The 26,264-nt window shown below is 39.0% G+C and overlaps 1 protein-coding gene across 2 annotated transcripts; it reads right to left on the reverse strand.

Moving 5' to 3' along the window:
• Positions 1–8,041: 8,041 nt before the first annotated feature.
• Positions 8,042–26,189, reverse strand: LOC146568667 (uncharacterized). 2 transcript variants are annotated; one of them, XM_085283410.1, is made up of 7 exons: positions 26,044–26,189; positions 25,512–25,631; positions 24,435–24,535; positions 24,036–24,184; positions 22,943–23,171; positions 20,991–21,211; positions 8,042–9,661 (listed from the first exon to the last, which is right to left on the reverse strand). In XM_085283410.1, the coding sequence occupies exons 2-7, from the start codon at positions 25,628–25,630 to the stop codon at positions 9,494–9,496; spliced, it is 987 nt and encodes a 328-aa protein (XP_085139536.1). In that variant the 5' UTR covers position 25,631; positions 26,044–26,189; the 3' UTR covers positions 8,042–9,493. The 2 variants fall into 2 exon arrangements, with proteins under 2 accessions (XP_085139536.1, XP_085139535.1); XM_085283409.1 differs by having other exon boundaries at positions 25,512–25,636.
• Between the last annotated feature and the right edge of the window lie 75 nt (positions 26,190–26,264).

The raw sequence follows: 26,264 nt of genomic DNA on the forward strand, positions 1-26,264 counted from the left end.
CCGGTAAACTCACCTCTGCTCAAAAAACCAAAATGAAGGTTTTGGAGTGGCCTAGTCAAAGTCTAGCCCTAAAACTGAGATGCTTTGGTGTGACCTTAAACAGAAGGTTCACGCTCGAAAACCCTTCAATGGGCTGAATCAAAAAAAAATTGTCAGTAGGTCAGAATTCTTCCACAGTGATGTGAAAGGCTCATTGTCAGTTATCACAAATGCTTGATTGCAGTTTTTGCTGCCAAGAGAGGCACAAGCAGTTATTAGTTTTATGGGGCAATTACTTTTTGGCATGGGTGAGGTAGCTTTGGATAGGTCTTTCCCCTTAATAAATGAAACCATCATTTCAAAATAGCATTTTGCATTCACTCTAGTTATCTTTGTCTAATATTACAATTTATTTGATGATCTCAAACATGTGAAAAACATGCAAAAAAAAAAATATGGATGGGGAAAGTACTTTTTCATAGCACTATGCCACCAGTGAGGTTAAAAAGTATTTTATTTTGTAATTTTTCTAAAATATCATTCATACATTTAATTTAATAAAGAAATGTAATCCAATTTTATAATTTTAAAGACCTTATTTTTATAAGGTCTCTAAATATTTTTAAATGATTTAAATAAAGATTTGGACTGCACTGTATTTAACCTAATCTCCAGCGCAAAGCTTATGAGCCAAAATGGAATGTCAAACCAAATATCTGTGACCCCCCCTTGTCATGCCCAGAGATTTTTAATTTACTATAGTCCAGCTCCCAGAGGAGTGCCCCTGTCCCCTGTCAGCCCTGTAAAAGAGATGGATAGCTGTGAGTGTGACACCTAGCAGTGGGTTACATGGCCTTAAGCTTTATCGCCTAATTACGCTCTAATGTAACTACAATGCTCTTGAGAAGATGTTGTCTCGCCCACCAAAGTTCCTTTAAAAGCCTCCCTGGGGCAGGGGCAGATAGGAGCGAGGCAGGCCACAGCCATGCCCGAGTGAAAGGGTTGGGTTTCGTTCCCCCGAAGTTTGGATGAAGTGGACACAGCATGCTAAATCTGGGGAGGACAAGACCATGATCTTTACTTTGGAGACTGTAGAAACTGAAAGAAATTATACCAGTGTAACAAACTTGTATAAAAACTCAATTGATGCTGTTTTAAATTACTGAGCCACTAATGTGTTAATCACACTACCACATCTTATTAGGTTTTACATTTAGACTAACTTCACTATAAAGGGCATCGCATAATAAATGTATTTCTGTGTTTTACACAAACAGCGTAAACAAACTTAAGCATTAATATGTGGAACGTTCGGCTACCAGGTTATCAGTTACACTTGTGTGTATCTTCCATCAATGTAAACTGTCCAAGGCCTCATAAATGGACCATTTGACCACTTATTCTTTAGAAGAGTGGTTAGCAGATGCAGATGGCACATTCAGTGGCAGAAAGTAGCTGTGACTTTTTCATAAAGTAATAAAATGCAGATTTTTTTATAGTTACCTTTGTCAAATATGAACATTTATTTGAAGATTTAAAACATTTAAGTGTGAGAAATATGGAAAAAACTAAGAAATCATGAAAGGGACAAATACTTTATCAAATGTCAAATATAAATCTGGTTTGTCCGGCATCTGGTTTTGAGCAAACACATTTACGTTTGGTGCTAATTAGCAAACGTTAGCATGCAATCAATGTAAATTGGGATACTGTTGTGCATAATAGCATTCCTGGTAATGTTTTATCACTAGCATGGTTTTGTATTTTGTCTGGCGTGTTTTTAGCAATCTATGCCTAAATGAAAGTTCAATCTAAATAATTAAGGTTGGTGATTCAGTGGCAATGCTTTATTGCTCCTGATCATAAAGAACACCTTTTCCATGTACAGGGTGTCATATGTTACCATGACTGGGTTGTTACCCTCCAGGGCGTGAAACCACAAGCACTTAGACATAACTGATCTGTCCTGTAGAGAGACACCCAAGTTCTCTGTCTCACACAACAGACTCCAGAACCTTTTGCATTGTACAGATGATTTGCGGTCAGTTCTGGAGTGACAAGCAGTCTTACTTTAAATACAGGGAGGGCACATCCCCGGGGAACCTTTGAAAAACAGTAAGTAGGTATCCCCATTTAAACTGAAATCAGATTGCAGATCTTTTCAGGCAAACCTCTTTGTGCACTCTCCATACCTATGAACTCTCTGTGCTGTTTAATGGGTTCATGGCCACAGGGCAGGGGTTACAGTTTGTCCTTCCTGCAATTAGCATTCACGGTTAGCTTAGCAGAACTAATGCACCAAATCTTTGAGGCTCAAGTTTCCTCTGTGCCTCTGGGTGAGTGTGGCCAAGATTTAACTTACTCCTTGTATCCATTTCAACCTGCTTTATTAGAGGTTATTGGCAAAATCCCTTGCAGAATACAATTTCAAGACAGCCATTATCAGACAATTAAGTGTTAGTGTCAAATAGAAGAAGGCACAGCTAAACTTGGGCTTACCATGCAATCATACAGCATAGCTTAAGGTTAAATACTTGCATTTATATTAACACTCAGGTCACAATGGGTGAAAGGAAAAGCCACAGTAGCCAGTGGCCTTCATTTTCAGTTCAAATCAATATAGTCCATTTCCTTTTCACTATCAATCTATATTTGCTTCTTATTTATTTGTCTAAATCCTGCATTATAAGAAAATGAAAACCCTTAGGACTATTATTGCTTTTTGTGTTTGTATATGCCCTGTGACATTTGGGTCAAGACACTGATCACAGGAACATGTATACCAATGCTATTGTCATTGTGGGCCATGAGGATCTCATGGGTCTAGAGTAACATAACTACTTAAATGAAGCTGCTTGGAGCTGTTTTCTGGTATTAGCTTTCTTTGTATTCAATAATATTGACTAGTTTATACAAGGACCTGTGGACGTTTATGTAGGTTGACCATAGTATTGTTTAAAAACTACAAGTTATACTACGATATTTGGCAGTACTGATGCTAAATAATATGCACTCAAATGCCACTTTGTTAGTTACACCTGTTCAATTGTTCAACTGCTCATTATGTCAAAAATCTAATCAGCCAATCCCATGGCAATGACTCAGTGCATTAGGCATGTGAACATGGCCAAACAACCTGCTGAAGTTGAAAACAAGCATCATTAGGGAAAAACTATGATTTAAGAAACTTTGAACATGGCATGGTTGTTGGTGCCAGATGGCCTGGTCTGAGTATTTCAGAAACAGTTGATCTACTGAGATCTTTCCCCTAAACCATCTCCAGGGAATGCCTTGTTGATGCCAGAGGTTAGAGGTATGAAGTATGAAGAAGTATGCAGAAGAGCATCTCTGAACCCAAAGCATGTTATACCTTGAAGCAGCAACCAAATGGAAACCGAGGCTAAAATACACACGGGTTCACCAAATTGGACAACATAACATTCGAAAAAAGTTCTGGTCGAATCATCTCAGAGTTATTTCTTAAACATGAAGAGAGAGCACCGGGATGTGGTGGAACGAAAGATTCGCATCACAGATGTGCAGCCAACAAACCTGCAGCAACTGTTGATGTGATCATACTGCAACATCCCAGATCCCAAGCAGTTCAGTGACAAAAACTGAAGGGAATTTGAACTGTTACTACATCTTTGTTTAAACACAACGACCTATTTTAAACATGTTCTTTGTCCAAAGTTAGCGTCGGTAATTGTTATAGAGAAATACATTTGATTGCCCCTCTGTTTAAGCTCCAACCTGTTACCTAAGCAAGGGGGGAAAAATCGATGTTATTGAATATAAAATACATTTGTCATTTTCTAAGTGCATTTTGTCTGAGTGATTAGTGATTGCGGTGCATTATGCTGCCTAATCAATGAGACAAAAAAGGAGATGCTTTCATAAACAGTTTTTGATTATTGGACATGATAAACTTTTCTGAATTCGGTGAAGTGAAACAGTATGTTGTCCCATCGACTCAAATACAGATTAAGCAAACTAATGTGAACACAGAGATCAATTCATTCATCCAATAATGTTTCTGTGTGTAGAACAGCAATGCACTGAGAAGTCTGGCTCTAATTCATCATTGTCCACACATTATATTATTATTGATGGCTCTTGCCGTGGGCAAGTGCATTTGTTTTTCAGATTTGTGACAGGCGGCAGAATGCTGGATGAAGGTTTATTCTGCAGCTGGGCCAGAAACATCGCACGCGTCTCTCTTATTTCTGTATTGATCGTCATGCCTCCCCATAATCTGGCACCTGACACATTTCACAACATTATGTGGAAGGGGTCAGAGGACAGTGCTAATGAAACTGCATGATGGATGCTGTTATCCGCAGCATTAACCCAGCATTTACTCACACATAACTGTGACTCTGAAGAGCCTGCTGGAATTGTCATAAATAATAAAGAGCTGAGGTGGTCCAGAGGTATGATTGCGACAAAATAAATAAATAAAATAAAGCATATTCAGCATAATAAAGCATATCAGTGTCGAAGTGGTTTACTTGTTTAGGTTACAGTTTTTCAGCAACGTTTAAATGTCCATGTTTTAATGAAGTAGACTGACTTCCAAGACTAAAATCTCTTTTGTACCCAAATGTTTAAGATAAAAGAGCACAGTGAGCAGATTTGTGTGGAAGTCTTAGGAAGCAGAAAAAAACTTGGAAAAATCACATCGTGTGCGAGCACTGTGAGTGAAATCATAAGAGATCTGTAATACCGGGCGTGAAGTGAGCTGTATGACTGCGAACTCTCTGCTCTGCTCCTCTCCACCACATCCATCCTGCCAGGCTAATGTATCCCTCTCAATAGCCGGGGATAAGGGGAGAAAAGACTGCTTGTGTGAAGCACAAAAAGCCCCACCGTGGCCGCATTCGCAACAGTAATTGGCAAGGAAGCTTTATTTTATTCACTCCTGTATGTCTTTTGTTGTCCTGTAGGTTCGTTCAAGTGTGGTGCTTTTGAAAGTTGTTTCAAAACTGGCTAATTTCTGCAGCCTCCTGTCTCTTCCTGCCTGCGTTATTTATTTATTCATAAATACACAACTGTTTGATTATTTCCTCTTTTCTTTTCTTTTTTTTTTCCGGACACTGAAATGTGTTAAAAACTAAACATTAAATTGAACATTTAATAGAATTTCGATGACACTTAATTTCGAACATCCGCAAGAGGCGGGAAAATGTTTAATCTCTTACGAGTCCTGCTGCTTTCACACTCTGAAAGCTTTATTGCTGTTCAGCAAAGTAGTGGTGACAGAATAGGGGTTGGTGGGCATTAGAGGGGCGGCTCGTCTCCTTTTATCATCACATTGTAGTAGTTGTATAAAAGCCTGTAAAATGTAGCTTGCAGTTGTATTTTCACCAAAATTACACTTTATGCTGCAGTAAAATGCATTCAAAGATTTTTCGCTGTGTTACACCAGTACATTATTCTCTTAAGCACTCTTAACCCTCTCATACATCAGTTTTATAAAAATACAGATGCCAAGAAAGTTCTCAGGGGGAATATCTACTATTTGCTTTTGCTGATATTTTTCAGGATTATTCCCAGCTCATGATTTTTTGATTTCCTCATGGATACTGTGCTATACGTGAGTATTTTAAGCATTTACTATTCACACATGCAATAAAATTACATCACAACACTTTAAAGTATAGCAGTGGTTTGCTTGTAAGCCTTTTTCAACCCTCTTGTCACCCACATCTCTGAGCTGTCAGTTCAATCAATGATTCATAACTGATTTACCTCTTTCGATTGTTTCTTTTTTAGTTTTGGGAAGCAGAATTTTGTTCCTTATTCATTTTTCTACATCTTCACAAATCCTGGCCCCATTATTTCTTTAGTATAAAGATTGAAATATGTTTACTGGAGATTAAAATGTGTATCCATTGATTTTTAGCTGCGTGAGTTTATGGATGGATGTAAGCTTTTTGGTCTGTAAGATCCATGACCAAAAAAATCTGGAATAACTGTTGGTACGAAAGTACCAACAGTGCGTTTTTCCTTCCCACTTTCACTTTTAAGTACTTCATCATAGAGCGCTGTCTAATGGTTTCTAATTTTGGAGGGTCTTTCAATGTGCGACTGTTGTCACAACTTGGTGCTACACAAATAAAATTTAATTGAACTAAACTGGTACAAGGTTTTACTTATCTACTATGATATCTTAGTACTAGCACACAGTACTCTGTAATGTTTGTCCATTTCACACATTGGTAATGCTTTTGCAATAATTCGATTAATATTTGTAGGGTTTCTGATCAGTTTTGTTTTTGTGAAATTTCTCAAAATATATGGATTTATTCCCCCACCCCACCCATTGTCATAACACCTTTCCATGAACAGATTGAATTAGCTTTTACACTAATTACACTGAATTTAGCCAAATCCCATGTGGTTGATAACTCAAAAATGGACACATGCCAGATTTAAGTAAGAAAAACAGCATTTTCAAATTTGGGTGACCTGACCTGTTCTGGTGATTGTGTAAGATTTTGCCAGTTTTTTTGAGTTCAGGATACATTAAAGTGTCAAAACCGGGACCAAAATTGCCGCTGTAATTACAGGCAGATAAGAGATGCAGAGTAAAGTCGAGAATTGTTAACTGCTGAATACAAATTCACTGGCAATTTCAGGCATTTTGATGTTCAGAGTGTTTATGTTAGGGCACAACCAGAGCCAGGAGTTATTCCTACCCATTTCCCCACTTACAGTAAACCACAGGGTTATCACGTAGGGTTAGGCTCTGAGTACAACACAATTTCATCTCTAGGGCCCTCTACAGATGAAACAGGCTTGCATCTCAGAAAATATTACAGTTAAAAAGAGTGCATTGACCTGGGTCTGATCAGAACCTTTGAGCTAGTCGAGCTGAAGCAGCAACATCACAGAAGATGTGCCGCTCACATAATGGGGTCAAACTGTTTGTTGGATTTGCGCAGTGCTGACATTCTAGTGGGAAACTGCAGGTGAAAGGGAGTGCAGCAAACATTTTGGAGAGGAAAAACAGTTAAGTCCTCAAGTACTGACTGACCTATGTGAGTACAGTTACTGTGGTGTAGAAACACAATGGTTGTGGCTGAGACAGCGGCTTGTTCGCTGTTATTTGAGAGGGATTAGGCCTTCATCTCTAAGTTGCAAGAGTTCCATGTCTTGTACAAAGAAAATGTCAAACCAGCTACCTGACCTAGCCACCCTTGGGACCATATTGAATGACGAGAGGTCAAAGTTGGACACCTGTAGGTTCAAACGATAGGTTCAATTCATGAATGTTCTGGTTCAATGAGATGTTCAGAACACCCATCCGCAGGTTACCAGACATATTCGTACAGCTACAGCAAGGGACAGCTGTAAATTTACAGCTGATTATGTACTTCCAGATTCACCTAAACTCGATATCCTGGAGAATTTCCATTTTAACAGAACCCTCATTGATTCAGTTTTTTAGAGGAATTACAGCCTGGATCAGTTTACCTTGTTACATTGTCACACTATGTTCTGGTCTGATCTCCATGTCCATTTCCGCTCAGCCTCCCCTCCCAGTCACCACAGCGCTGTCCAACAGACTTTTCTTTGTCCCTGTGGCCAGCCATCCATTCCTAATCTCCAGTCTTTTACTGTGCTGGAGACATGCTGCATGCTTTCAAAGAGCAGGGTAAGCTGTTGATGGATGCCCTCCATCTCACTAATAAGGCTTTGAAGAAACCTTGTGGCCCAGTAGTGACAAATGACTTTGTATATGGGGTTCACTATTACAGATACCTTATAGCTTTAGGGAAGCAATTAGGTACAATATTAAATATAAGTAAAAACATCTACCTAAAAACCCTACTTTTTTCCCAAGTCTTTCAGCAAACCTCACTTTTACTTCTTAAATATTTGAAAAACAGTTTCAAATTATTTATGTCACGACTCCGTCATAGCAAAGTAACAACAGTGGTGACCAACAATCATGAAATAGAGACACTAATATGCATTTGTTACGTTTGGATGATTAAGAACATTACGATAGTTTGGACTCTAAAACACCAGAATTTAAACCAAAATGCTGCAGCATAACATCTAAGAACTACAGAGATAGAGCTGCATCGGCTGATTCCAAACCATTCCTGTTATTCTGCTGTATCCTAAGATGATTCAATAACGACACTACAGAAATAAAACAAACAAACAACAACAAAAATAGGACTGAGATGGTTGAGGCCACTTCAGTCCAAAATGGTAAAAATAACTAACTGAACCAACCAATAATCACATCTCTTTATTACAACAACACGTGGTACAAACATTTGATAACACTTGATAACTCAATGACCTAAAAACCCCACACACCAATGAATCAAGCAAGCATGCCTGAATAAATCAACTGAGAAGCATGGTTCAATGTATAATGAAATTACAGTAAAACGTGCATGCACCCACCACTTATCAGATATTTCCTTGAAGTCCTTCCCATACCAGACCATCTGATATTGCAAATATTGTTTGTCAAGTGCTTTGGAGAAAACAGTTCCTGAGGACTATGTAGGTTTAAATATGTATAGGCAATAAATTCATGAAAACACCTATAATTTCAAGCAATGTTGACTCAAACCACAAAACAACCAGTCTCAAAAATGTGCAGCAACCAATGTAAACAACTGAGTGATGGCTTTAAAACTACAGATGATCTACCCCTCAGGTAAACCAGTAAACAGACATTTGAAAAAGCGAGTAGCTTGAGTACAGTGTAATGATGTTTCAGGTAGACATGCCATACAGAAAGATACCATCAACAGAGAGAGCTGTTAGCTAAAGGCACTGATATCCTGTTGGGAATAACTTCATTATGACCACTGCCAGGCCCAGTAAATGCAATTGCTAGCTGTTAGCGCAGCTGTGGAAGCCTGGGCAACTGATGGAAAGTGACTCAGACACAGTTATGAATGGTGCTGGTTGCTGTGCCTGTGTGCTCTTGAATAGTTATCATCTCCTCCGTGCGGTGGAGCATATTAATAAAGCACCTTACAGTTCCACTGTCTAAACAGACCGTAAATAACTTCCGATTAAACCCACAGAGGCAGTTACATCCTCGGCCCTCGACGTGCCAGAGGCCACCGGTTTTTAACCGCCACAATTAACACATTAAACACTTCAGTCCTAAATCGGTGTGACACAATCAGCTTGCATAATGATTAATTAATGGCTAGTGTAAAGTGTGGGCCAGCTCTAGAAATTCAAAACAAGAGAAAGCTAATCGTGCTAATTGTCTGAAACCATCTACATTAACATAATATTGTCACTAAGGAGAATCAGGGAAATTGGCAAATGGGACCTTTTTCCTTTTTTCCCCGATAAATGCGCACATAAAAACATCTGGAAGTCCTACAATATTGCAAAGTACAATCACTGCATGTTAAAATGCACTCAGTTTTTAAAAAATGCTACACACAAGTAAGCAATTTTTCTTCCCCTTGCTTCTTCAGTGCCATGTTGCGATGGCGATCCTGTTTGTATTATCTCCACACAGTCATATGCTGAGCGTGATGCTGTGAATGGCGTTTGCTGGGATTTTAGCATCTGATTCTTCGCCGCTGATCCTGAAGATCACAGAGGTGTTGGAGGGGATGGTGGTGGTGGCATTCAGGGACTTCCCCAGCCAGCTGTTAGATCCACGCTTATACATTTTAACGGTTACCTGCAAAGTGCCAAAGAGAGAAATAATTAGAAATTTTGTTGGATATTTCTTGGTTTTAGGACCGTGTATACAACCTACGTGGTGGTGGTGGGGTGGGGGGGAGAAAGTCATTCTGCCCGGTGGAAAAAATGACTTATTTTATTGGTGTAGAAAGTAAACATCTTTGTTTACCTTGAGGTCAACTTTCCCCAGAAGTCTAGATTTGGCAATCTATTATACTTCGTGGGTATTCTAAGGAATAATAGGATAAAAATAAACTATACTTGGGAGGTTTTTTTTAGACATCAAGATGATCTACATGATAACTATATGAATTTGTATAGAGCCGAATCATAAAGTCACTTCCAGATTAATTTAATTTCCAATACCATCTACAACATATAACTCAGAAAGAAAGTCTGTTCCACTGTTGGATTTTAAGTTACTGATGCAGTGAATTGCATTTTGAATGAGGTTTTTCAGCTGTTGTCTTTTAAGCTCTCTATAAAACTGAAGTAGAAGGTACTGGTATATATTTAGATGCATCACACCTGCAACGTACTAAAGTAGTACTTCAGGTAATGATGTTTTTCATGGCTGGAAAATCTACAGTTTCTTTTGTTATCACTGTATCAGTTTATAACAATGTTGAATGAAGGTACTTTCACCTGCTCCTTGTTACAATGGGTGTCTCTGCATATGAGTTTTAACGGCAGATGCCACGACCCAAAAAGGGATTTATGTCTTGCGCTAGAATAAAACCAGCGACTTGGCAATTGAATGTGTAAACCACAACACTATAGAATCAATTTATAATATGTAAACCTTACTAAAATAATTGTAGCGTATGCATATATATCTGTATGCACCCCATCTCCTCCCATCCTTAACTGCTGGGCCAATCTTGAATGAAACCTTGCGCCAACACTGACACGCATACAGCGATTATTACCATCTATGTTTTGTTTTTTTAAAGATGTATTATAATACCGAAATCTGTATCTGACTTACCTCTAAATATGGAATGTGGAATTAGAAATAAAGTTCTTGGATATCACAGACATATAGCTCAACAGATGATGATTAATTATGGTAAAGTAGAAGGCGTTCCTGACGACCACCAAGACTGCATGACCCCATGTAAATTTTAAAATGTTATAAATTGTAAAACTGTATTTTTAATTTGACATTTTTTGTAGTTGTTAATTTTTCATGTATTATATACAGAACAGATTTAAATATAGACGTTCAGTTATTTACTATGAAGTCAGCAGTTTGAGGTTAACTGATCAGTGGGCAGGTACATTTCAGGTAAGATGTGTACAATGTGTATTACAACTGGGATCTTAAATTATTGACCAAACAAAATAATACATGCACTATATTACTATCTTTTTTTAAATTACAGGGTAAAGGCACATGTTTTTCTTTTTTTAGATTATCACAGACAACACCAACATTAAGGCATTTACTTAAACATCAAACTCAAGGTTTACAGGTTGGGTTTTGTGTGTCTTATAACTGAATATATAAATAATACATAATATCAAAGAAATTATAAATTATATAAGAAAAGGTAAAACTAGTAAAATATTTGCCAGTCTGCTAGTTTTGTTCATCAATATAATGCCCGTCTGCATGGCCTAGTCTAGTCTGAATTAGGTCAACTGTTTTACACAGTAAAACAAACCAGATTCTGCTTCTATTGGATGCTAATCCTTCAATACTCCTTAAAACATATTTAGAAACGTTCTTTTCAAGCTTGTTCGAATATTGAGCTCGAACTCTGTTAGAACAGTGATCCAAACGGTAGCCCGAAACAGACTAAATAATAAATTAACCTCGGTCTCACTGTGAATTTTAATTCCCTCCGCATCTTGAATGGAGTCATACCTCTCTTGATTCTATGTAGGTTGTAGGGCATAATACGCTTTAACACTACAAAAACTGCCTGTTATGTTTCGAGCCCGACAATGGAAGCCTTAACTAGATTTAGACATGCAGGTAATTGAACCACATCCATTTCAAAAAGAATGCCTTGCTGCATCTCTTGTTTGGCTGCATTTACCGGGGATAACAGAATATTACAGTGCCTTTTCACAGTTCCATTTTCTTTCACTTTAGCATTAGGCAATTTTTCAATTATTATTTTTTTTCCATGTACTTTCATCCCCGGCTCTCCATAATGTCTGGGCCTTTTAGTTAATGGTAGCGACAGTCAGAGCCCAGTATATCGGCCCTTGTCCATTTTGCAGGTCATTGTGAAAGCCCAATAGGCCTTTTATTACGCTGACATCAAAAGGCAGATAAGCATTAGAGGTGGGGAAAATACCCTGCACTAGATATGTTCCCTCTTTCCTTTGTCTGCTATTGAAAGTGATCATTTTAATAGTGAAGAGGTTGGTGAGCTTTGGGGCTGATGGAAAGTGCGACACCCCTGACAGCCTACGAATATGAGCAAGTCGATAACACAACATGAGCACACAGTACACCCTCAACACCTGCACACTCTTGCTGCTAACCTAATTATCTACAACAAAGGCCACTGCGATTTCAGACACACATCTTTCCAGCATTTACTTACTTATTACTGTGCATTAAAACAGGGATAAAGATGAAAAAAAGCTAAACAATTGCATCTTATATTGCAGCCTTGGCCAAATGCCATGTGGCTTCTGCTACAATAGCATCAGACACTTCAGAGTGAGTGAGTGTCTATTAATTTGGGATACATGAAAAAATAGCTTAATGACAGCTGGTGGCAGAGAGGCACACAAACCGAGACAAAGACATCAGAAAGGAATTATTCTAACAAATCACAGCGCAGCGCAATAGTTCATAATCAGCAATTAGCTGATTTAATGGAGCCAAAGTTGAGTACTTCCATACTTGTAGTGCACAAGAGGCAGACAATATAAAACCCACACTGAAGCAGGGAAGCTATAAAACCCGCCGCAGAACAATCCTGCAAATTATATTAAGAAACATATTTACAGTAACAACCATGCTAATTTGCTGCCCGTGGTTGCTTTGGAGTATACATAAATCCTGTCTGAGAATGTTAGCGTAGAGATGAATTGTGTCAAATTTAATTTACAGCCATTTAAATTCATCATCGTCCATTTCTGCGGCATCATCCGCCAAACAATAGTTACCAAGTAGGTAAGCTACAGATTTCAAATACAAAAGAGCAAAACAAGTTTCTGTGTGGTCTAGACAAGCTGCCTGCCAGATGTTGCTCAGCACGGACCACGTGCCAGGTACAGGAACTGTCACTGCATGTTATCCCTCAAGTGAATGAGAGGGTGTGTTAAAGAGTAAAAGATCATGCTGTATCTGACTTGCAGCAGAAGGAAAAAAAAGTAAAGTAGCTGCTGATAGAAACCAAAATGTCATTTAAAGTGCAATCTCTATCCGACACTTAAGATGTATTGCAACGTGTCACGGCGACACACTCTCCAATAAGCCAAAACGAACACTTTAAAGTCACTAAAATTAGGTATTAGGTTTTTCTGTGATTTGTTCACAATTGTAAGGGAACCATCGCTACTTCAAGCACCAGCAGGCCAAAATGGTGCATTTCATGGAAAGAACAAGACCCTTGGGGCTAAGGCTGGGTGTCACACAAAGGGCTGAGAGCTCACCTAACGGTGTCTACCCTGATCTCCCTCTCACTTTCAGTGTTGCAGAAGCCATGTGAATGACATCACTCCTCACATTTCAACAAGACAAACTCATTCTTCTTATTTACCGTCTGCTACTAGTCATAAATCCTATGTCTGGTTCACTGTTCACCTTTTAACCTCTTATACTCAACAAGACAACTCATTCTCTGAAAACTTCTCCATGCAAATTGCTGATAGACATCTCCAGTGGTTTCCTTATCTCCCATCTGCAGGGATCTCCACGGTACAGATTCAGAGCTAGTTCTTTTAAAGACCGTTCAGGCATCCTAAATCACTTCTGCTAATAAAACCAACATGAATCAATGATGTTTAATTGTGACTACAGAATTATTTCTGTATAAATGTATTTACTGGTCATTAAGGTCTGACAGGTATGACAAATCCGAGGAACTGTGTAATTGGGTAGGGACATGTCATCACCTGCATGTATTGCCATTCACAAAGTTCAGATTCTTCCCCTGATAAAGTCAAAGAATCCCAGCGGTGTATCAGTCAGCAGAGGCTGTTACCTGGAGCCATGGTGCAGTGTTTCAGGTGAACTCTGAGTGAGCGTAAAGCCACACCAGCTTCAGACGACGGGCTCTTTGTTCCACTTCGTGTCTCACTAGACACGGACGGGGGGGAGGACACTGAGTAACACACCTTTGGTGCACCAAACCTCTTTGTCGATGGGCCAAATGTCATGGAAATGGACCAAAAATGGTTTGCAAGGCAATTAGGTAAGCACTGTGTGGTTTGGCTCAGAAGGTGAATATATTAACAATCTGTTGAGTGAGTGACTACCAGCGGTAATTTGATTCAACTCAAGTCATGATCTTGATGATCTGACTCAATGATTTTCCATTAAGACACAAAACAGAATCTGATTAACAATCAGCCAAAAGTGTCGTCCCCCCCCCCCCCCCCCCCCCCATAGAAGCGGCTAAATTAAATAAGCCAGCTTTATTCTAATTTAATACATAATAGATTTTGCTTTTACCTGCTAATTTTTTGAGGTTACAAGATATTAAAAAAAAGAAAAAAGAAAAGAAATGTAAACAGCATCCCATATTCTGAGTCCAATCTCTATCTCTACAATACATTCACCCACTGAGTTAAATTCACCTGTTAAACTGCTTATTAATGCAAACAGCTAATCAGCCAGTCACACTACAGCAATGCATTTAAGCGTGTAGACATGGTCAAGATGACCTGCAAATGGTCAAAACGGGCATCAGGAATGGCTGTGTTGATACCAGACATCAGGGGAGAATGGCCAGACTGCCATATAACCACTTGTTACAATCAAAGCACATAGAAGAACATCTCTGATGACACAACATTTAAAACCTCAAAGCTAATGGGTAAGAGTAGCAGAAGACCACAACCTGGTGTCACTCCTATCAGTTAAGGACAGGAAACTGAGGCTACCGTTTGCACAGGCTCACCAAAACTGGGCAGTAGAAGATTGGAAAAATGTTAGTGATGAATGAGTGAACGAAGACGTCAAGAAACGATGGGAAGTGGCAATCACGGACAAGATGCGAGAGTCGAGGCTCCGATGGTACGGCCACGTAGTCCCTAGCGATGAGAACTCCATCGCTAAAACAGCCCAACGATTAGACCGGTAACAGGCCAAGAGGAAGACCAAAAAAAAAGCTCTGGATGGACCGAATCAAAAATGATATGAAGGCTGCGAATGTCACACCAGAAGACGCTCTGGATAGGAAGAAGTGGAGGAAGGCGTGCAAAACACCAGATCCTTCATGAGCGGGACATGAACCGCTAGGAAAGAGAGCTTTGAATAGAGGGCTAGAATTTGGCAAAATGAAAGCATTAGTCCATCTACAATTCAGGCTGACAGTGGCAGTATAATGGGTTGGGGGATATTCTTTTGAGAATACCTTTTTGAGCCCATAGTATCAACTGAGCATCATTTAAATGTCACATCTTACTCGAGTACTGTTGCTGACCCATCTTCTGATGGTTACTTCTTCCATAATGATGATGCACCATGTCACAAACCTCTCCCAAACTAGTTTCTTGAACATTACAGTGAGTTCACTGAAGGGCCTGCACAGTCACCAGACCTTTGTCCAATAGAGCACCTTTGGGATATGGTGGAACAGAAGATTTGCATCATAGTTGTGCAAGCAGAAAAATCTGCAGCTACTGTGTGCTGCTATCATTTCAATATGGATCAAAACATCTGAGGAATGTTTCCAGCACCTTGTTGAATCTATACCATGAAACGTATCAGAGCAAATCAGAGAGCTAGAGACATAAAGTGAATATCAATTAATTTAAACATTTAAATTCTGTATTTTGTTGTTTTTTTTCCTTTCATTTATATGAATCTTGGAATGGCTGTACTGTGATACCAATGTTATCTTGGGTAACGTACTGAATCATATCACGAGTTTCTATTTGACTCCCAACCCTATCCATTAAGATAGAGGTGGTGACATTACTGTCCATGTTAATCACTGTGCTCGTCTGAGGCCACAAAAAGAAATAAATAAATTATATATATTTTTAAAAAATGCCCGGTTAAGTTCCGATTAGATATGACTCCCCTTCCAACCTGCCTCAGCTAACAGGAAGCCATTAGGCTGGGCAATAACCATTTGCATGCAGTCACCCAGCTCTGACTGTATTTCCATCCACATAAGTGCATTTTCTGCGAGAGGTTAAAATATGAATCCCCCTCCTTTTTCTCCTCAATAGGTCTGGTTGTCTGGCTGACTTGAGAGGGCACAATCTATGACTGATTTAATTTGCTCTTTACGAACATCTCTAACAGCATTACCCCCAGAGCATACACTGACTGCCCCCATCTGACTCCATTAACTCCCAAATCAGGTTTAAAGACCATATTGATGCCGTCCGTTATTAAGGGTGATTATCAAAACAACAGACAATGGGCCAAAGTGTCTGTTAACTAGTTTATCCATAATTTCACATAACTGTAACAGATGGCAGGGCTGTCAATTATATACTGTATCTGCAGTGCACAGCAGTCACACACTGTCTGGATATGCAGCATATTAGCATTTACATTAAAAGAATGAGAGTCTGCTCACAAATGGTCAAAGAAAGCCTGAGAACAAAAATAAACTAAATATAAAATACAAATGTATCTATTTGAAAACAAAGGTGAGAACTTGGATCCATCTGGCTTTCAGGTAGAGGCTTGCTGTAATTTAAAAAAAGAAAAGTGACAAAAAAATTTTTTTTAATAATTTAAAAAAATTACAGTTTTTGCCGTTTAAGCCACTTCAGCACCTTTATTCTCCTCAATTAACGAGAATGGCTTTCGAAGCTGTAATTAAGTGCCTCTGCTCCACTCGGCCTCTTCATTATTCATGAATCCCTATTGATCATATCTTAGCACCTATGCTGCGGGGATCACTCTAATATCCTGAATCCATAAAACAAATAACTGAGCCTACAGAGATAAAAATGAACATGTTGGCCAATGACCGCAGAAAAGTTTCTTTTAAATACTAAAACCAGCATTTAATGCCAAATTAGATAATGTCACAGAACTGGGGAAAAAAAAGATATCTATGAAGCTTACATGGTCTTATTAAATGTGCTATGACAAAGGATTGTGCAACAATTCAATAATGGTTTCACAGGTGATCACAGAATCATATAGTAAGGGACATAGCTAATGATTTTCATTTCAAAATACTTTATTTTTGTTGTTGTTTAATTGTAAAACTGCACAAAAAAGGGAAAAAAATTCGTTCTAATTCTTTATTTATCTTGCAAAAGAATCAAAGACAGAGTTTCGATCTTCTAATTTTTTAAAATGTACCTATGCAATATTTATTATGCTTTCAATTCAACATTTGAATGTTGAAAATGTTCAAGTGAACATTTTACATAGCTGAACATTCGGATATTTGAACTGAGTGAAGAATCGCCCTGAAATACAGTTCACTGCATGGAACTTCATATTAATGGTGCTAACATATTTAAAAAGAAAATCCTGTTACTGCAACCATATTACAAAACCCTATTAATGCACGCGCTGTATTTTCTAGACAAAGTATACAAATTAACAATATTCTATATATATGCATGCAGTAGAGCAGATATTATTACCCACAGTGCCCTGCAAACCCGGGCTCATTCCACATTCACGGAAATTATTTGCTAATGAATAATAATGGCTTGGAGCTTAATCTTAAACATGTATTCAAATTTAGTGAAACTCAAACTCCACCTGTGTTAAGTAGGAATGTGTAAAACATGAACTCTAACGTTTCATGTTTAACTAAATTAACAAAAGAGCACTTGAAGAGCCCTCTAAAATGACTGGAACTGCATGCTGGGTGATGAATTTGGAGGAAACACATTGAGTCATCTTCAAATTGACAGATGCAGAATCTCTCCACGGGACTCTTCACTGCGGTTCAGTGCTCGAGTGAAAAAATAGATTTTTTTTCTTTTTTTTTACTAAGTTTAATCACATGCTATTACAAGGCAGCTTTTATCATTGCCTTCCACTGTATAAGTGCCGGTGTCTTCACTAGTTCATTACAGACACTTGTGATTCTGCAGCACTCTTCTCATGCGTAATTGCATGGTTATTTTTCCTCCGTAGCTTCCTACACGCTCTTTGGCGCGAATTATTTCCAATTCCAGTTTCCTTTCGAGAGCGATCCTCCAATTACAGAAATCTGAACATCATGGTAGTGTCCACATAATTTTCATCTCTGCTGGGGAAATGCAATGCAACCAATAGATCTTTCTTTCTAGAAAAAAAATCAATCTAAAAACTTTTCTTTGAAAACTTTTCCACAATGGAGATATCATCCTACGCACTGCGTCCCTACAGGCTTGTTGGGTACGCAATGAAATAAGTGAGCTATGAATCTGAAATTAGCGCCTAAATTGTAGTCTCAGTGACACAACTTTAAAGTGTGCTTTGTTTAATTTTGCATAACTGAAAAAAAAAACTACAGTTGTCTTCTTTCTTTTTTTTTCTTTTAGTGAAACAGATCCTTTGATAAGTGGAGTTATAGCCATGCTCACACAGAACACATAGAATATGGTTTCTAATGATTATCATAAATATTTGAAAGTAAGAGTAATGGGGAAGGCATATATTTACCTCAAAGGGGTGAATGCTGTTTTTTTCACTACAGTAAAAGAAACCCCAAAAGACACAGTGGCTGACAATATTATCTATTTAGACAGCAGAATTTGCAGGCTTTGTAAATGGCCTGCTCCTGGCCTTTTGTGTGCCTCCATTCATTATCACACAAAGCAGTTGATGTCTACCCTCTCTGCCTTTTCTGTGCTAAGCACCAAGTGCACCAGCTGTCCATTACAGGCCCGTGACGCGTGCAGCCTGGGAGATGGCCAAATGGAGAGGAATGTCATGGTGGAGTTAAATTAACAAGCTACATTTGTGTGGAATCTGTAGCTCGTCAGGGAGACGAGATGTATCTCCGGCAACCGAGATCTGATTATTTGTACCATTCTCCGTTAGCCAAGATGTTGTCTGTGAATTTGCAGATTTTCACCTACCGGCTTTGCCTCTATTAATCAGCTAGGAGGGGCTGTGTAGTCAAGTTACGCTCAAAAGAACTTAATTGTTGCTTCACAGCTCTGCAATTAATAGATGCTCTATATAGGCTGACTACAAGTCAGAAACTTTTTTTTTTTTTTTTTAAATCAGGGTCTTCTCTTGAATAAACTGCATTATATGAACTGGCCTTATTAGAAGAGGGGACAATATGAAGATGAATATCACAAGTAACCTGCACTTTAAATTATGACATGAATAGATCTTCAGCTCTTTCTTTCTCCTTAACACACACAGACACACACACACACACACCGTAATTACCCCTCAATCCATACAAATTGAATGAAGCCAGAACCGTGGTCTAAGAATATAGACCATAATTAATAAATTACAGCCACTCCACTCAATCATTCTCCACTTTGGTGCATGTAGACATCCCATTCTCTGCAGAGTAATTGCCTGCGCTCACAGAATACACACCTACTGCCTCCATGGCAGCTTTCTGAATGCATCTGGTGCCCCTTCATGCAACCTAACAGATGCCCGAGAGAAATCATAGGTCATGTTGGAGATCTTCTAGCCTGTGTTTACAAGTTAAAAAAAAAAAAAAAAAATCAAAAGCATGCATTATTTGTAGGCTCTGAAAATGGGGGTAGCTATCAGGTTTCTTTGCTGCCCCCCCAAACTTCCCCTGGCAGCTGCTGCACATGAGCAGAGAGCATTTTTTTCTCTCCTAAAGACAAAGTAGGTGACACAGTGAATTAAAAAGGCAAAACCTCCAAATATTAAAGTCAATTTCCCCCGGTGCGGACTGCATCAACACACCTAGAAACCGATCAGAGAAATAAAACCAATTTCACAAAAGCATATTAACCATCTATTCTCCAATTTCCTTTTTTTTTGTTTTTAATATGAGGATGAGGTTTGCATCACTGTGCCTCCATTTGCAAATATCTCTTTGAAAATAATATATTTTCTTGTCATGTTTTGTGTCCCCCTGGGCAAGAAAAGAGCCCACTGGAGACTGTCTAATGACTGCTGGGTCATGTATCAAATACACAGCAGCTGGAGGCGAGGGGGGAGAGTACATACAGTCTGGGGTGCTGGGTGGTGGTGGGGGCAAACTAATGCCTGAGCAGGCTTGCATGGACATCGCAGGCTGAGTGTCTGGGTGTTCGAGGGTGGGTGTGAATCTGTAATGGATGCTGAGCTGGGTCGCACTCGCTGGTCTTTAAAGAGGTAACATTTAGTTAACTGACAAGCAGAAAAGAGGCACCACTGCCAAGTGAAAATAATTAAAGGTTCGATCCTGCTTTTTGGAAGAAAAGAAAATGTAACGAAATGACATTTTTTGTGTGTGAATCTAACGTTCTATCATCATTGCAATTTAACTTCTATATAAACCACCTTTTTCGGTCATTGCTCTAGTGACTGCTAAGATTTGCCAATCGCATCCCGAGAGGCAACATTTACCGAGTCTGAATGAAATCTGCTTATTAACCCAAAACATAAAATCAATTTTAATCAGCTCAAATTACTGTGATGCAAACAAAATACCTGCCCTAACGCTTCAATAACACCCAGGGTGTCCATTAAAATGATCTGAGAGAGAAAGAGTGTAGGTGGTCGAACTGGTTTAAAAAAAAAAAAAAAAGAACCAAATTTACATTTTGTGAAAAAAGCATTTGTTTGGAAAATTGGTCAGTACAATTTAAATTAATTTATATCTAAATGCTGAACACTGTACTCAGTTAGACCGCTCTCTGTGGTGTGGTGAAAAAAAAACAAAAAAAAAAACAGTTCACTTTCTTATCTTAATTGCTAAACTGTATCACTTCATCTGTGTTTATACAGTAATTTTCTCATACTTCTAAACAGAAATGATCCTAATTGCATTCAAATAACTGTGAAATTGGTGTCATGTTTTGGGGGTCTTCAGCACAAATCAAACCTGTGTTTTTCCAGTTACCAGAACAACAGAGGATAATTGATGGAGGCAGTCATAAAGTGCTACTGCCACCTGCTGGTTCATGATGAGCGTGATGCTTCACATTATCATTTGGACAAAGCATTCGATCCCAAGTTACAAATGGCGTTTATGTTTGTGACTGGTTCATCAGAACCACAGTAGTGGACTGACCTGAGGAGCGTGTCCCAGCAGGGCCCAAAGCGAGTCAGCAGAAAGGGTCTTGACACTGGAAAACTCGAGGGTGTCCGTCTCCTGGCGGTTGAGAGCGATATACGGGCAGCTCTGGAAGTCTCCTTTTAGCTGCTCGCCACAGTGCAGCCGCACCAAATCCCACGTTCCCACCCTCCTCAGGACGTCTCGCACTGATTCCATCTGCCTGTACGACAGATGACCTGCAGGTCAAGAAAAACACAAGTTTAACTGGCTTTTTATGAGCCTTTGCCAATTTAGTCATAATTATTGCTAAATTTAAGTCAGAAGTTTACAAAACCCCATGAATGTCATGGTAATTTGGGTCGTAAATGATTTCTTTGAACTGTTCTGTTTACAGGTTGGAATAATTGCACAGCATAGATCTTCATAAAACAAGGGGTTCACAATTGTGAATTGATTTTGGATTGCCTCTAATCCACACACGGTCAAAAGTATAAATAAAGGCTAAAATCTATACATACATTTACTTCAACATTTTAATAAGTAGTGCTAAAAATTATACGATGTCTTTTAACTTGACAAGGCCAAGGCCAACTAAGTTTCTCTTTCTCATAAAAAGGATATGTTTGACAGCTCTCGTTGGATTGATCAACACGTAGAACAATGGAGAAGGAACTCAGTGAAGATCTAAGGAGCACTATAAAGTTACAGAAGTTGAGATGGTCTCTTGGAGGGATTGGTAAACTGCAGATTCCAAGACCATCAGCTCAAACAACTGTATGAAAGTACAAGTTATTCAAATGTATGACATCTTTGCCAAATGAGAAGAAAATGGTTACCATGCTCAGGACCAACTCAGGAACCACCAAGCCTGCCATGAATTAGAAATTGCTAGAATGCTAGCATCACTATCCTGTTGGTGGTAGCATCACTCTCTAGGGCTGTTTTGCTGCCAGTGGTAGTTGTGTATTGCACAAAGTGGATGATAGGGCTGTTCGATATAACGATATATATCGGATGACGATATAAAAACGTCTATCTTTAATTTTACGCTATCATTTGTTTCGTGGTGTCTCAAAATAAACTGTTTACGGCAATATTTTTTCTCCGTTTTGATGGTCACTGTAGTGGCTATATTAATTTCTTAAAGTTCTCTCTTTCTCTTATATTTAATATAACCACACTAAGGACGGATTGCGTGTCTGCTTGTTTATGTTCCACATAAACCTTTCACAATAAAGCTCAAGATCCTGTTGAGACTTTTCAAAATAAACTGAATCACGTGAAAGAGCAGATTATTTAGGGATGAGAAGCAAAAAAGAGCCGCCAGGTGCTAAAAAATAAACCTTAGACTCAAACGTAAGAACAGGCTTTTCCCCGCAGCGCGCCGTGTAATAAATACTCACAAAGAAAACGGCGGCCGTTACAACTTATGTCCAAAAATGTATCGTTTCATGCATCGGTTAAAACACTCGACTCCAGGTACCTGACGGGCAGCTGGAAACACTTCCCGCAAGTCGAGCTGCCCGAGATTCACAGAATTTACAGAAAATGTTTTTGTGATTTATATCGTTATCGGGACGATAGAATTTAAACATATATCCAGGCAGAATTATGCAAGACACTTGTTGATGGCAATCAAAGGTGTGGAACTTACTAAGGAACAGTTAACCAAATATTAGTGGGGGTATATGTTTATATTAGGCCTGTATTGATACTTTGGCCATGTATGGATTAGAGAAAATCCTAAATAAATTAAAAATTGATAAATGTATGCTGTACAAATTACCAAGACATTCATGCCCATGATGAGTGTCTGTAAATTTTCGATTGATTCCACCAGAACTTTAGGCAGCAGTGGATATTTTCACAAGTTTTAGGACATAATAACAGACATATATCGTGTTATTATAGATCAGTTCTTTTTGCAATGTGTTGGAACACTGAGCGAAGTGTTAATGCATATTCACCAGAGATCCAGGAAGGCGTCACCGCATCTGATATCCAGGCAATATAGCCCTCCTTGAAAGATTTGAGGAAGTCCTCTATTTGGCTGTGGGAGACCAGCTCCCTCTTCTTCCTCAGCTCCTTATCCAGTTCACAATCTGGTGAGAGGAAGATGATTCTGGGGAAGAAGAGACTTTGGCGCACAGACACTCCACTCCTCTTCAAATGACTGCATAAGTTTGCTGTTTTAGTCTAAGAGACAGACATTAGGTAGATACTTATTATTTCATTTTCTTTATTAGTATCTAAGTAATAAAAACCTTTTCAGACGCCTGGATCGTTTTGGTTAAAAAGATGATTTGTTTCATCCAACACTGATATCCACTTTGCATAAAACACCTGGAGAAAAGTAGCAAAATGTTCAGCAGTTATCGAATTTAAAGGCCAGCCGATTAACTTATTAAATGTTCCAGTATTTACGTGAACAATGCTGAGACTCATCAAGTTTAGCATGCGCTCACATTCACAGGATGTCTCAACATTCCTCCTGCAATGACCTGAATCACACACTGTACTTTTAAATTTCAAAGAGGGCCCATTTAGAGAAATTATGTAACCTCAAATTTGTCGTGTTTTGTGTAGATTAATGAAGTTAATAGATCCAATTCACGCAGAACACGTTTCAATATTGCAGTGTGTGTTTGCCATTGAACTGTTCTGTCAAGCTTCAAGTCCAATTTGAGCATCTATAGAAATGGAAATGAATGACTCCTAACAGACCCAGCCACATAAGGTGACAGCTGTGTTTAGGCACCTGCCTGCTTTCATTCCCACCCCCCACCCCCACCCTCCTCAAACCGTGAATACAATTATGGCCTTTCAAATGAAGAGTGCCCACTTAGGAAGTTTAGGAAGCACTTCTGTATTTAAAATTTCCATATAAATTGTTATAGTGACTCAGAATCTCTTAACCCGACCACAGTTTGGATGAAAACAGTGTATTGGACAATTGGTTGGACCTTGGACTCAAGTGTGCCAGACAGTTTGACATTTAGGTTTTCATGGAGCCATTGCAACATTTCAGATAAAACTTGTCTTTTTTAAAAAATTTTTTACCATGATAGCTTTGAGTGGATCTTCAATCTGCTCAATGCACGTATTGGTAAAGTTCTGGTCCTCTTCTTTCACTTGCACATGCCAGTTTTGGTTGTGAGCAGACACTGTGCCTCTCCAGGGTTTAACATCTATGCAGAAGATCCCATGACCTTAGCAAAGAGATCAAGAAACATTAATCCTTGTCACTAGTCTTATAATATTAGTGTTATTGTTAGAATATAACTTATCCTTCCTAAAGCCATTTAATTCGTAGCATGCAGCAAAATAGACGATTACAAAAACTGTTGTCCGCTTAAATAATCTTAAACATTTAGATGGAGATGCTAAATCTTACATCCCTATGTCATATGCATATTATTTTCATATATTATTCCATGCATTTCTTCAGCAGATACCCACCTGAAAGGATAACAAGGTTGATGTCATCTTTGGTTGTCTGAAGCTGGTCGGGGATACGCAGATTACAGAAAACATATTCCTTTTTCAGCCCGGTGAGTTTCCTACAGAGGAAGTAAATGGTAAAAATATATATTTTTGTTATTCCACTTGAGCACAGTGGTACAAGCTGCAAGCAGAATTATCATTTTGCCTTTAAACTCCACCAATGCTACCCCCATAGAGGTTATATTAGATCACCATAAGCTGCTCCATCTCCACTATTATGCTGTTGGGTGCTGTCACAGGTTGTGGACACCAGTGTTAGGGTTGCAGGTTGTAGGCGATGGACAAGAACAATGAGGTGAAAGACACTGCAATGCTCAGAGTGAAGTGCATGGGCAGAGGATGGATTTCAGTGATGGGTAGGGGAACAGTAATTACAGGCAAAGATTGTTATAAGGGACAACTCTACCCAACTTAACCAAAAAAACAAAACAAAGATTATGGGCTTTATTGCCCACAATACTGCTAGCTGGGGGTTTGGTTGATGCATTACCTGTAATGGTAGGCAGGACCACAGCCACTTTTTCTCAGATGTTACAGAATTATTCTGTCTCTTAAATTTAAAGTATCTTATTTTATTTTATTTCATTGTTTTATGAACACAAATCTTCTATATTGCTACAAAAAAAGGGAAGCTGTACAAAATAAAATTCCTTTACAGTTTTTAGAATTTCTGATTTGGACTGTATTGCAACTCACTTCACTTTACTGCCTCAATAAAGCACTCTGTGCTGAAATAAAGTAGAAAAGCACCTCTCCACCACACTCTTACCTAATGGGACCAAGATCTAGTTTAAGGGTAGACTCTTCCGCTGCTCCTTAGAGTACAGGTGCTACACCTTTAATATGATGCATCAAGAAAAAGACAGATCTGGACTTCAATCATTTCTAAGCCCCATTTAGGGCCCAGTGACCCCCCCCAAATAAACTGTGCCCCTGGGGGTTTACCACTGCCAGTGTATCCCTGTACTTTACTTGACACACACTAACTGTACGACTAAGGTTAGTGCAGGTTTAAGTTGACCTAATACTTACATCACGCTTTGTAAAAAGTCAGGTACTGTCGGTGTCTGCTTTGGGATTTGGCCATGGGCAGCTTCTGACGCTTTGGAGGTTAGATGGAGCTGACTCAGCAGACTTCCAAGCTGAAACATTCTAGTCTTCATTATAAGCACATAAACAAAATGAGAATAAAGAAAAGCATAAGCATTCCAGTTGTTGGGGTATTTTTACAGAAACAACGCCATTGTAAGGAAATGTAAATGATTTGTCTATATGTAACGGGAGATGTTTCCCTTAACTCGTAAACTGGAGACCGAAACCCTTGTTGTCGTAAAAACAGCATGTTTGTGTACACTTTTGTCCCCCTTTCTTTTCTCTTTTTTCAGTCCAATCAAACTTTTATCACTCCAGCATTTGCACTGTTTGCGTTTAACGGCGTGCTCACAGCTACACTCGGTTTAACCGCATTGTTGACGGTCTTTGGACGCTTGAACTTTAACGAACCTCAGAGAGGAGAACAAAGAGCGAGAGCAAAGCGGCATGCTGACGCCAAACAAATACGTACAGTTCAGGTATCGCGCTGTTTACGGAGCCTCTGAAGATGGAAACATCAGAGAATTCAGTTCGACATTTTCCCGACGTTAACGTCAGCCTGCGCGTCTTTTCCCCCCTCTCCACGGTAACCCTATCCAGGACAGCTGTTTCAAAATTTTGCCGACTCCCCCTCCTCCCCCTGTCTGGCTGCACTTCCACTGTTCCTGGAAGAAGTAAACAACAGACCACGTG

The sequence above is a fragment of the Mchenga conophoros genome, linkage group LG8 (assembly GCF_057382185.1).
Source record: "Mchenga conophoros isolate Kocher_MC1m ecotype Shallow Benthic linkage group LG8, M_conophoros_male_GT1.1, whole genome shotgun sequence".
NCBI classification, from domain to species: Eukaryota; Metazoa; Chordata; class Actinopteri; order Cichliformes; family Cichlidae; genus Mchenga; species Mchenga conophoros.

Bases quoted from the DNA above. Each gene is read 5' to 3' on its own strand.
- LOC146568667 (XM_085283410.1), bottom strand. From the start codon at position 25,630: ATGTTTCAGCTTGGAAGTCTGCTGAGTCAGCTCCATCTAACCTCCAAA. The intron at 24,536-25,511 runs GTAAGTATTAGG...CTTCCTCTGTAG, and splicing joins GACTTTTTACAAAGCGTGAT to GAAACTCACCGGGCTGAAAA. The intron at 23,172-24,035 runs GTAAAAAATTTT...TCTGTCTCTTAG, and splicing joins ATCCACTCAAAGCTATCATG to ACTAAAACAGCAAACTTATG.